Genomic DNA, 12,862 nt, shown 5'->3' on the forward strand with positions numbered 1-12,862 from the left:
TGTCTCAGCAGCAAGAAACAAACCAACATAACCTGTAGCTGTTAGCACTCGGGATAAAGTGAATCAATCCTTTGCTTAGGAAGGTTTCTAAAATTTGCTTAAATTAAAGGCTAATACAATAATCTATTTTTTTTCTGATGCAAACTAGAAAAGAGCTTAGGAAAATTTTTTGTTGGTGGTGTTTTATTTTATTAATTTATTCATATTACATCTAAATTGTTATCCCATCCTTTCTATCCTCCCATTTTCCCCTTACTCCCCTCCCTTATGACTGTTCCTGAGGGGGACTTCCCCCTCCCCCTGTATATGCTCATAGGGTATCAAGTCTCTTCTTGGTAGCCTGCTATCCTTCCTCTGAGTGCCACCAGGCCTCCCCATCAAGGAGATGTGGTCAAATTTGGGGCACCAGAGTTCGTGTGAAAGTCAGTCCCCACTCTCCACTCATCTGTGGAGAATGTCCTGTCCTTTTTTTTTTTTTTTGGTTTTTGGAGACAGGGTTTTTCTGTGTACCCATGGCTATTCTGGATTCACTTTGTAGACCAGGCTGGCCTCAAACTCACAACACTTCACCTGCCTCTGCCTCCCTGAGTGCTGGAATTAAAGCCGTGCATCGCCATGCTTGGTCAAGCTTAGAATACTTTAATAAGAGGGTAGTTCTTACTTTACAAATAGCTAATTACTTCTACAATTTAGCCATGAAGTTAAATGACTATAAAGTATATAGCTGTGATGTCATAGGAAGCCTGTGACATGAAAAAGCTAAGTACAGAGACTAAAAAAATTTTTTTGCCATTTCTAGAAAATTTAAACTACATGCATCATGTTCACAGATAAAACTGTACTTTCAAAAACTTGCTATTTGTTTATTTCTCCCATCATGACATCCAATGGTAACAGCACCTTTATGTAATATAAATATATTTCTAATAATGACACCACCAAATTACCTTGAATAGAACCTACTAAAAATAATAATTCATTTTTATTTTTCCCTATTCTAAAAATATCCTTACATAATTAAATATTAAGCTGTCTCAGTAACACATGGCAAACTCCACAACAGTCTTACCACGATAACATGGGTCACAGTTGACAACGTGCTATCTCCTGCCATCAATGTACGAAGCAATACCCCATTAGTGCAGAAGGTCAAAAGTGTCTTTGGAGAAACCCTTTTTAAAAATCAAGTGAAGTACATAATTACAAGTCTTTTACATCATTAAAGTACAACTACTTTAATGTTCTTTGCATATATACTTTAACAAATTTGAATATAATATGTATATTATAAATAGTATTAATGTATTACTCTATGTAGCTTGTTAAAAAGGTATATAAAATACATATATAATGTCTTACAATCAAAATTTTCATCAAAAATAGCTCTTAATTATGTAAGTTACATACTTTGTTAAAGAACTTCAGTGTATTAAAAAAAGATAAATTTTTAGTTTAGTTAAAAAAATTACAGTACAAGTAGAAAAATATTTCATTGCCACAAACCAAGATGTGCTAACACTTGTCAAGAACGCATTACTAGTTCTACAGAAGGCTAAGCACCCTAGTTGTAAATCCAAACTCCCAAGTGCCTTGCTTCAGACTTCAGGCACTCTAGAAGCTCAAGCCGTAAAGTTTATAGTAATATCCAAATCCAAAAAATTCTGAAGTCTGATAAACTTGATTCTACGCTACCACTGAGTTCCTCGCTAAACTCAGTATTTATCAATGTTCTATAAAACAAAGGCTCAGCAAGGTAAAATGGCTTAACTTGATCATGACACAAATAGGATTTACACCCATGTCTTAGCTATTCAAAGCTCACTAAGTTTAGATATGCTAACAGTATCAGAATATAGATTTACTACTGATAGTAAAATTATCATTTAATTCTTTGGTTTGGGGAATTTTATATTTTTACATAAAATATAATTATTTCCCGCTCCCTATCCTCCCTCCAACCAGCCCATCCCATTCACAAATGACATCCTTTTCTTTATTGTTACATTTATGTGCATAAATAGCTAAAATATGACCTGCTAAGTCCAGTTTTGTAGTTCATGGGTTCACGGTTTAGAGCTGACCACTTATTTCTCCATCTCACAATCATTCATTGCCTGTGTTCTTTGTCTAGGGTGGGACTCTCCCCTTCCATGTAGCATGACCGTTCAACCCTCTGTCTTTAGTGAATATACATTTACCTGGCTTTAGCATGCTAAGGGGCAGGAAGGCTGCCTTTACCTGCTTTCTAAGCGGATCTGATAACCAATTGTCTGACCAATTCTTTCCCTTCTCTCCGCAGCCACTCTTTCAGCCACAGCTATAGCTGCTAATCGTCTTGGTTGAGTACAAAATATTCGGCAGGGGATGCCATTTTTAAAGCAATCATCTAACAGGAACTGAGGAATCTAAAACAAAAGTTTTAGAACACTGTGAAATGTCTTTCGTTTTGCATACCCAGAATATCAAAAGAAATCAAATGAAAATCAAATTTCAAAGTATATAACATGTCAAAACATTAAACAATCTTCAAGTCAATAAGTCTCATATAATTGCCAATAATCAATGAGAATGTGTAATTTTAAAGAGATTTTGTTCACAAGGAAAACTAAACCTAAATATTTTATATAAAATCTAACAAGAAATATTCAACATAAAAAAGACTTTCAAATACCACTGAAAATCAAAAATGACCAGACTATCCTGAGAAATGTAATTCTGGATAGTAATGATCACTACCATAGAAGGTTAGGTTCCTCCAAATTATCTTATAAAGACAATAACCCACTGTGATTTTTTAATAGTCAAAATCATCAAGAAAACAAAACACCCTATAATCCTAGAATTATACATTTCCATAATAAAATTCAGGAGGGTCATAAATATTTAAAATAAAGTTTTATTGGGACTAACAGGATGGCTCAGTAGTTAAAGAGCACTTGCTGCAATTCCCAGCCCCGATACGGCAGCTTACAACCACCCCTAACTCCATCCCTAAGGATCTGAGCCCCTCTTTTGGTCACTATATACATGTGGTACATAATCATGCTGAGATAGCCCAGACCCAGGGAGACAAGTGCTGCAAATTCTCTCTCACACATGTATGATAACTAGAGTGTGAGCTGGAGTACCATCAGAAGGGAGGAAACTAAGGGCAGCAAGGGTGGGGAGTCTCATGGGGAAGGAGGCAGAATGCAGGGGAAAGGGGAACAGTGGAATAGGACGGGTCAACTGTTGTAGGGGAGCAGAGGGCAAGACAGAGGAGGGAGTATGGAAAGAAATAACATGAAAGACGTCTAAAAATGCCACATGAAAACCTACTACTGTAGAAGCTTCCTAATAAACATACACATTATATAAAAGGAGTTTAAATGGAGCTGCCCTATAATGAGGAACAATGCTTCTCCCACACACAATAGGCTATGAAAAAGAATAGTAGGGTTACATCTTTTTGAACTGTTGGTTACTGGGGTCCCATAGACCCACCCAAATATTACAGACTATTTCCACTGTTCTTGGTTACCCTCCGGAACTTGGTAAGACCCTATCACTGATGACACCAAATACCTGAGGCACAGGACATGGAAAAATTAAGCTGGTATTGACCTGGAAGCTCTCTACAGACTAGTTACAGAGTGCTAAAGGTGCTATGCATGTTTCTAGGAAGAGAAATAATCAACAGCCTTACCTAGATGTGAGCCCTGTGAGCTGTAATAGCTAAGGGTCTACCAAGATATGCCCACTAGAACAACTAGAATGTTCTGGGAGTAAACCACCAATTTCTAACTGCATCTAAAGCCCGCTAAAGAAAGAGCACATGCATGATACTGTTAACTGGGCCAAAACCCTGAAGTTGGGGGATAATTCCAAACACTATTACCCTGTTAAATTGCTAGAGTGATAAATTACCCCTGTTCTTATTTTTATACCCATAGACCAGTATATCTCTAATCTATCTAAGAGAAGTATCTTTACACAGTAAGAGAATGATTATTCCAGAGCTGGCCAATGTGCAGAGAGTATGGCGTGCTCAGCTCTACATGGGAAAGAACGTCACACCCCTTTTCCCAAGGCACAGAATAGAAAGACTGTAAGAGTCACAGGCAGACGTCCACAGAATATGTCAGACACGCCACCTTACACATGGACTCCCAGTAGCTGTGTCTGCTTGCACAGGATCTGCCCAAGATCCAGCCAGTCAAATCCCATCATGTATAAGAGAGGGGCTCATGAAGCCCCACCACCAGCTGAGGAACTGTCAGCACCTGAGGGCTCTTGGTGAAGGGAAGTCAGTTTTCTTCAGGGATGCGGTCCCTGAGAGGCACACTAAGAACTGAGTGGGCTTTTTAAGAGTACATGACATTGGGAACGAATCAATGGCAAGGGATAGGGAAGAAACTGGAGGGGAGGGAAAGGTACATTATATGTGTGTATGATATCCTCAAACAAAGAAAATCGTTCACTTTATATATAATAGCCTGTATGATATTTACATTATGAACATGAGTAAGAAAAAAATACTGAAAATTTACTTCCTGAAACAGCTAATAGACTTCTTTAAGTAGACTTCTTTAAGTTCTGTCTAGCTTTGTGGTTCACAGAACAGAAATATCAGGAAAAAATTTAATAGTATCTTGCATTAAAGAAAACCTTCCCACTAGGAGCTAGTTAGTATTATATGAGGCATTTTGTAGAGCTTATCTCTAACCCTCACCCTAAAATGAACTAATTATCAGTCCTGTGTTATAAATGAAAACAGGCTCATCATGGACACAAAGCTAGATGAAGACTTGACATCTAATAGATAATATAACAGGAATTTGAACTCGAGCACCAGTCTCCTTCCAAAATAACAAATTACAGAACTAATGTTTTCATAAAGACCAAGTCACTAGTTTTGTGTGGTGGCACACTCCTTTAACCCCAGCACTGGAGAGGAAGAGACAGAGGATCTCCGTGAGTTCCAAGCCAGTCTGTTCTACATAGCAAGCTCCAGGACAGCCAGAACAGAGGACAGAGACAGGACAGAGAAACCCTATCTGAAAATAAATAAATAAATAAAAATTAATAATTTGAAAGATTACCGTCTTATAGACTCTCTATATGCATTCAGTAATAATTTGTGTATGAAATAATAGTAAAATAACCAGAGGTTTGTTTTTAAACAGTATAAATTTGACATAAAACTAGAAAATGGAATAAATTGTATTTTCTTCTATAAATAACAAAGAGAAAACAAACCTGTGTGGTCTTTCCAGATCCAGTTTCTCCTACAATCAAAACAACCTTATTTTCCTTAATTATTTTAACAATCTCTTCTTGTTTCTCAAAAACTGGTAGAGACTGCCTGAATGAGTCAAATTCCGACTCTCCCCTCTTCACAGGAACTTGAGGTATGCCATTGTTGAGTCGCCCGCTTGTCTTGCTCATTTCTCGGTTTTCTTCAAAAGTGAGTAAACAGAAGGGAAGCTTATGACCAACATGAAGTGACACCTTGGAAATGAAGCTACATAATGTCACGTGCTGCTTTTGAATGTTTCTTCTCTACCCAGTGCCTCATCTACATCTTCCTATATGTGTCATTTTACAGGCTGCAAGCTTCAGCATCAATTACAAATCAAGCCTTTTTCAAAAATGTTTTCAATACATAACCTATAAAAGCCAATAAAATAAATTATCCTATAATCATTAAAACAAACAAATTTTCATCTTATAAATTATTTTCAGGTTTACCATAAGCTATTATCAGTAACTTCAAATAATTAAAATTTTAGCCAAGAAATAATGTGCATTATAAAATCTGTTACAGATAATGTAGCATTACAAAAAGTAAAATATTCTACATGTTTAAAATGACACATGTACAATTAAATGATTAATAGAATAATATTTGTAGGTGCAAAGTACTAATGCTTAATGAATTTTCCAAGAGAACATTTCAGCCAATATCCACGTACAACAAAGCAGGGATAATAAAGATGGTACTCTCCAAATAGCCTAAACTATTTTTGTGTGTCCACACTTAAAATACTTTCTTTAGGGCTCAGGTCATGGCTCAATGGTAGAGTGGCTGTACAGCACCCAGGAGTCCCACATGGCAAAACAGCCAAAACTTTAAAAATAAATGAAACAAGTTCTTTGATATCTAGGACCATGTATGTCCTATGAGCCATAGACAATGATGATGCCAACTCCTCACCAGGCAGTTAGATCATTTTCTCACCTTGAAAACTATTTTCCTGAATAAAATCGTGACTTCCTTTTATAACTCATATGTCAACTGTCTTTGAGTAATTTGACATACTGAAGATTCTTCTCCATCCCTGAGCAGAAGCTAAACCACAGTTTAAAGTCTTACTCATTAGGACGTCACGCTAATGACATAGAGAAGTCACATCTCAGCAGGGCTTACTAGCCAGCTGAGTAACCCCAGGCCAACAGTTCACTCTTCTGAGCTCCAGCTTCTTCACTGCTCACATTGTTTTCACTGCAGGGTCACTACTGTGAGGTTAGGAGTGAGGGTATCACCAAGCACACAGTAACCATTCAGGGAAGAGCAGCTATTGCTAGAACCCTTAAAAACCTTGGTTCAATTGCATGATATGTCTTAATGCTTTATTTTATTGCAAAAATTTCATCATTATTTTTATGATATTGTTAAAATTTTTAATTAAATTGTCCATCAAAATACAATTCCCAGTTTACAACAACAACACCAAAGTAAACCAGATGCCAACTAACAGTCAACCCTTGAGCCATTTCAAAGCTGTTTAATTTTAACACCTTTCTTGTTTTATCACCAAAAAATTACATCTAAGTCCACTCACCACAGGCAAAGATAGCAGTTACAACCTAAAATCAAAACTAGACGCATAAGTGATGCAATTACTGCCTTTTAAAAAGTATGTGAAATAAGGATTTGTGGAGAAATAAGGAACTGCTTAAAAACTTTTCTGCGACACAGTGAGTAGCACGCAGGCCACTGAGCTTGGAACCAAATGAGGGAGAGAACTGACTACGATTCCCACACAGACACACAAAGTAAGTATACGCAACGTCTTGAATACATTATTAAAACTGAAAAGAAACTTGTACCGTATTAACTCTAAAAAATAAATTTAAGGTAGGAAAAAAATAATCCCCAAGTTATAGGGTAAATAAGGAAGCTCCCAGGAAAATACATACCAGCTTCAACTGCAAACACATTTCCTCTTTCTGTTTTAGGAAGAAGTTCAGTACGCTCTTTATTGGTGACAGGAAATCTCTGAATTAGGCTCCTAACAGCATGTTTTGTATTATGAGTCAAATTGCAGGTCATCATTGCATGAGCTGTTTCTGATCCATCTTTCTTCTTCACAGTTAGGTATCTATTTGCTCCCTTTCTGAATATTAATAGAAATCATTTATTTACTATATATAGTCAGCTTGTTCACGTATGGTGTACACCTACTAAGAAAAGAAATCTCAAGTGAAACAATGAAAAGAATGTCTTTGAGATATTAAAAGTCCCTCAAAAAAATAAAGAAAAATAAAAATTAAGCAATCACATGACTGTCTTCAATTAAAATATCAAAATGCAACAAACCTTATTTTAAATCAATAACAAAAGAAAAAAGCCTCATCTATCTATAAATGTTAAAAGTAGAATTTAGTAGACTTCACAGTAGGTGAAATATCAGCAGTTAATATATACTGGGAAGCATATAAAGATGGGAGAAGTCTGAAACAAAGAACCTCAACACACTGAAAAGGTGACGGCTGACCATTCATGGTAGCATGTCCCATGGGATGCTTTGGGAATGTGTTACATCACATCCCAGGAGCACCTGTTTAAAGAGCCATTTTTAATAGCTGAACCAAAACTGTGTTACGACAGCAACGCCAATAATTACTTCAAGCACATACTTTGTAACGTAAAGATTTTTCCCAAAGCTTATGACTATATTCCTCAGCTTAGGCTCCTGGGTAACTGTCTGTTGCACTAGCACAGAACTGACCATCTTTTATGACTTCCACAAGTCATAAAGCCAAGAGTCCCAGGTAAAATATATCCACAAGAAGCCCCAAAATGTGTTCTGAGAGGTTTAATAATATATGCCTAAATTTGACCAACTTGTACAGGTTAAGAACTCAGCCCTAAAAAGCACACAGACTTGTGGTTTTGGTGGAAATTTCAGCTTTACTGTTTGTTAGTTGTAAGAACCTAAGTAAATTATGAACACCTCTAAGCCCAAGATAATGCCTACTTTGAAGTAGGTATTCATATGATAAAGAAGTCAGATGTGAGTTATAGCATCCATCACAAAGCAGGCTTTAAATAAATGAAAGCTATTATAATAAAAAAAAATCATTTCATAGTTACCCAAAATATTCCATGCAGCATTTTCAATTGCTAACGTAACTCTCACAAATTGGTGAAAACGACATTATTTTCTACTTTTCCAAATTTCACTACATTCACATTTTATCAACATCTTTTCCATTAGAACATTAAACTGGGGCCAGACTTGCTGCCAGCCCTGACAACCTGAGTGCATCCACATGATGAATCCTGTGAGTCTACATGATAGATGGAGAGAACCATCATCTGACAACCACACACATGTACCATGGCATGTGTGAGCATGTCTGTGTCCTTACTTGCATAGTTGTAAAAAAAAGAAAAAGAAAAACGGAAGAGCATTAACCTCAGGGCTAAGCTGTAGCTTCTGCTCTAAGTCTTCTAGGTTATGCGCTTACTTTACTAACACTTACAATTCTGCAACTATCAGAATGGACGGTCAGTTTTCAGTGTTGACATCTACTGTCTGAGTGCTTAGTAACACCCAAATGATGAGATAAAGAACGGTCTACACGCTGGGTGTGATGACACACACTGCACATAAGGTGAAGCCTGACAGTCACGGACTTCAAGGCCAGCCTGGGCTACCTAGGATTCTGAACAACAACAACAACAACAAAAAAGATATAACCTGGTCTAAAAATGTTTACTTCTACAGTGAACTGGAATCACTACATTCTAAAGGTGTTCTTTCTAGTAAGTTCTTTTCCCCTGTGTTGTTCAGCAACCTCTAACTTTCAGTTACTAAAGCGGCACCTACTAATTCTCCTCTGCTGTTCATCTTGTAACATTTTAACTACAGACGGTGGAAATAATGTTGAAATGAAATAAGAAGGAGTCTAGAGGCTAGTGTTCATTCAGTAATAATCGCTCAATTAATTAACTATATGATTAAAAGTACATCATTTTAGTTCTCTGGTTAATAAAAATATCTCTAGCATGCCTGTGAAATCAAGACCCTTTAATTTCCTGGGAAGCTTTGTTACATTTCACCTTCACTTAATTTTTTTCCTCTGAAATTACTCATAATTCATAAATATACACCAGATCCTATAGTAGTGGCTGTTATTACAAAACTGAGTAAGACATATGACGCTTTGCTGAAGCCCACCACTGAACTGAAGGGTCAAACTGAAACTCCTCTAACAAAGGCTGCATCTGTATGTAAAATAATTCAAATTAAGCAGGTTCTGGTTTAAACCACCATTTAAAATTATCTGTCACTTAATAGCCTAATGATAACCTAACATGAATGATGGAAGCTATAATCTTTTTTTCTTTTTTCATTTTTCAAGACAGGGCTTCTCTATGTAGCCTTGGCTTTGTAGAGCAGGCTGAGCTTGAACTCAGAGATGTCCACCTGCCTCTGCCTGCCTGAGTGCTGGGATTACAGGCGTGCTACATCATGCCAGGCGGTTTTTTGTTTTTTTAATGTTTAAACCTATTTTATGAGTATGTATAAATTCAAGGGTTCAGATGGAGGTCATTGGACAACTATTAGGAGTCCGTTCTGTCCTGTCACTTTCTTACAACTGGATCTAGCTTGTAATTTCTACCATTGTGCAAACGTTTGCAGTCTCCTGCTCCCAGTTCACCACGGGAGTACGTAGTTGTCATTATTTTAACTCAGTCAGCTTGACTTCTCTTTCCTTTCTCACGGTGCGTTCTGAGGATGGAATTCAGGTTGTCACGCTTACACAACAAATGCTTTATACACCTGGAGGTAAGGTGCATTGGAGGAGGAAAAGCTGATCTTGGCACATTTCTAAATATATCTATACATACTATAATTAAGAATGTGGAGAAATAATGATTTAAAGGCACATTTATCCTTTTTTGTAGAAGACAATTTTGTAAATATAAGAAAAGCTGTAAACTTACCCTTTACTTTTAGAAACTAAACCAAGAGACTGACTCAGTCGGTGAATAAAGGCTCTTTCCGTACTGGTCAAAGAAGAAGGAAATTCCATTTCTATGTAGGGAAAAAGGTTATACTTATAGACAGTTATAGGTGAAAAATACATATAAGTATATAAGCAAATTATACACTTTATGTGAAAAGTGTATTAATTCAGTAACTCATGTCTAATATAATTTTGATATTAACTTTTAATATTTTTAATCACATAGTACATGTGTGCTCAAGTGTGTGTGTGTGCATGTGTGTGCATGTGTGTGCATGTGTGTGCATGTGTGTGCGCGTGCGCTCATGCATGCAGTGCTTAGAGGCATCAGATCCCCTGTAGCTCGGTTATGGATGGTTTTGAGCCACCATGGGGTGCTGGGAATTAAATCTGTGTCTTTTGCAAGAGCCATCGGTGCTCTATACTGAACCATCTATTCAGCCCAGAATATTGATATTAATTTTTAAGCTACATATAAAACTTAAATATGACAAAGGACTCTGAAATTCACCAAAAAAATACTCACCTGAATTGAAATCTTGAATTGATATAATATCTATGGGCCTAATTTTACTAATTTAACTTACTACTGTCTTCCTTACCAAAAGTGTATTTCCTTCAGTAATGATGTATGCTCAAGTATTATGAATTCTCAAGCTGAAACTCCTATGCTTCTGTTCTCAAAACTGTATCGAGCTCCTAGTCAGTATTTCAGACTGGATTTGTTGTGACATTTTGTCAAGGCTTTGCTTCTGTCAAATATATGTTCAAAACCGTTTCGGGCCATAAGCCCCATCAGCAAGGGGTCTCCTATTAGTTAAGCCAGCAAATCTGAATGAGCATTTAATACGTTATGAAGACACTACGGATAAGCTCAGCAGTGTATTATGAGGTCCGCAGCAAATAGCTCTCTCACCTGTGTGAAATACACTTACAATGCCAAAACAATTTTAATTTATGTTCGATTTGCTGCATCTAGGAGTTCAATAAAGCCCTCTATACTATACTGCCGGTGTTTTTTACTTATCTTTTCCATTTCCTTACGCTCCCCTGGATTTTCTTTGCAGCTTAAAGCAAGGTTATACCTTCTTTTCAATAATAATGATGATAATGGTAGGGGCTTTCCAACTCCCCCCCCCAAAAAAAAATAATATTGACTCAGCAGCCTAGGGTTGCAGAAAAGTACCTGCAAGAAGAAAAAAATTCCCACCAGGGGGCAACCTCACCTTTCCACTTTCTGACGCCCGCCAACTGCTCCATAACCCCACCGACCCACACAAGGCGCCTCACTCCACCACTAACAGTCACGCGACATCCACGGCCCAGCCCGGGGGTTCCACTGCCCGTCTCGGGGAAGGGCCCCGGGAGGAATGGGTGTCAGCCAGCAAGGTCCCCGAGTCAGGAGCCTCACCTCGCTGGTCACCGTATCGGAAGCGCTCCAGAGCGATGTTGACGGCAATCTTCACCTCCTCGTCGATGCGAATGTCTTTGAGCCCCTTGGCCCGGCCACCGCCTCCAGGACCGCACGAAGCGGGGCCGCCGCCGCCGCCAGGAGCCGGCGGTCGAGGCGAGACGCTGCTCGGCCTGGACATGGCCCTGAGGAGAAGCTCGCTCCGCGTGGGAGCGGCCAGGCCTGCTGCCAGCGAGCAGTGACAGAGACAGAAAGCCTGTGTGGCCGCCGCCGACCTCCCTCCCGCCCGGCAGGCACCGCCGAGGACGAAGCTCCGCTCCGCAGCGCTAGAAGCGAAAGCGTCCGCACAACCACAGCCAAGAGAAGCCCTAGGCGCGCGCATGATGACGTCACCGGGGGCGCGCCGCACGCGACTGCAGAACGCGGGGTCGCAGGCTAAGCCGGTTCTTAGCTTAGGGAATTCGGTCCCCCCAAGGCCGGGTGATACGGTTCTCGTGCCTCCGAGGCTTTGGTGCTCAGACGGCATAATTTAATTGGAGGAGACATTATTTCAGCGGCCGGCTGTTCCTTTAATGCTTTACTCCCTTCTTCAGAAGGGGCTTCTGCTCAGCGATAGATTCACAAACTCGAACATTGGAAAAAAGGGGTTTCCCCCTCCTTTCTGGGGTTCATGGTGTGGGAACAGAGTTAAGTACAGTGAGTTAGGCCAATTGGTTTAATTTTGAAGAACCAATAACTTATTGGTATCTATCTTTTATTCTGAGACACGTTGAAAACTTGGTTATCTGAAATAAAGATTTAACTTTGTTTTACCTGACAATCTTAAATAGGAGTGAAGCCCCAAAAAGGAAAAAGGTATATGATTATGTTATAGCTATTAAGTGTTCACAGTTTAAAGGAACAGCCCATCACGGAGGCAGCGTGTGTGTGTGTGTGTGGGTGTGTGTGTGTGTGTGTGTGTGTGTGTGTGTGTGTGTGTGTGTGTGTGTGAAGATTAATATAGAGGTGGGACCTTCTCATGAGTTGGGAAGATTATGAGAACTCTCATTGCCTCAAATAGATGCTTCTAACAAATCTAATTCCAATAACTTAAATTGCTTGCACTCTGGCGTCAGTATTGTCATTCTCCAGAGAGCAACCAATGTAATCGTTTTCATTTTTCAAAATCAGAGCTAACATGCCTTCAAAGACCACCTCCCAGGTGCTCTA

At 38.7% G+C, this 12,862-nt stretch overlaps 1 protein-coding gene across 1 annotated transcript in view; it reads right to left on the reverse strand.

Moving 5' to 3' along the window:
• YTHDC2 (YTH N6-methyladenosine RNA binding protein C2) overlaps positions 1-12,297 on the reverse strand; it is a 61,900-nt gene extending 49,603 nt beyond the window's left edge. Inside the window, exons 1-6 of the mRNA XM_084778402.1 lie at positions 11,654-12,297; positions 10,220-10,310; positions 7,183-7,379; positions 5,239-5,438; positions 2,239-2,405; positions 1,070-1,172 (exon numbers count right to left, since the gene is read on the reverse strand). Coding sequence (XP_084634528.1) covers positions 1,070-1,172; positions 2,239-2,405; positions 5,239-5,438; positions 7,183-7,379; positions 10,220-10,310; positions 11,654-12,179 — 1,284 coding nt within the window. The 5' untranslated portion in view covers positions 12,180-12,297. The remainder of the gene's footprint in view (positions 1-1,069; positions 1,173-2,238; positions 2,406-5,238; positions 5,439-7,182; positions 7,380-10,219; positions 10,311-11,653) is intronic.
• Positions 12,298-12,862: the final 565 nt, after the last annotated feature.

This window comes from Acomys minous, assembly GCF_964271855.1.
Source record: "Acomys minous genome assembly, chromosome: 4".
Taxonomy (NCBI): domain Eukaryota; kingdom Metazoa; phylum Chordata; class Mammalia; order Rodentia; family Muridae; genus Acomys; species Acomys minous.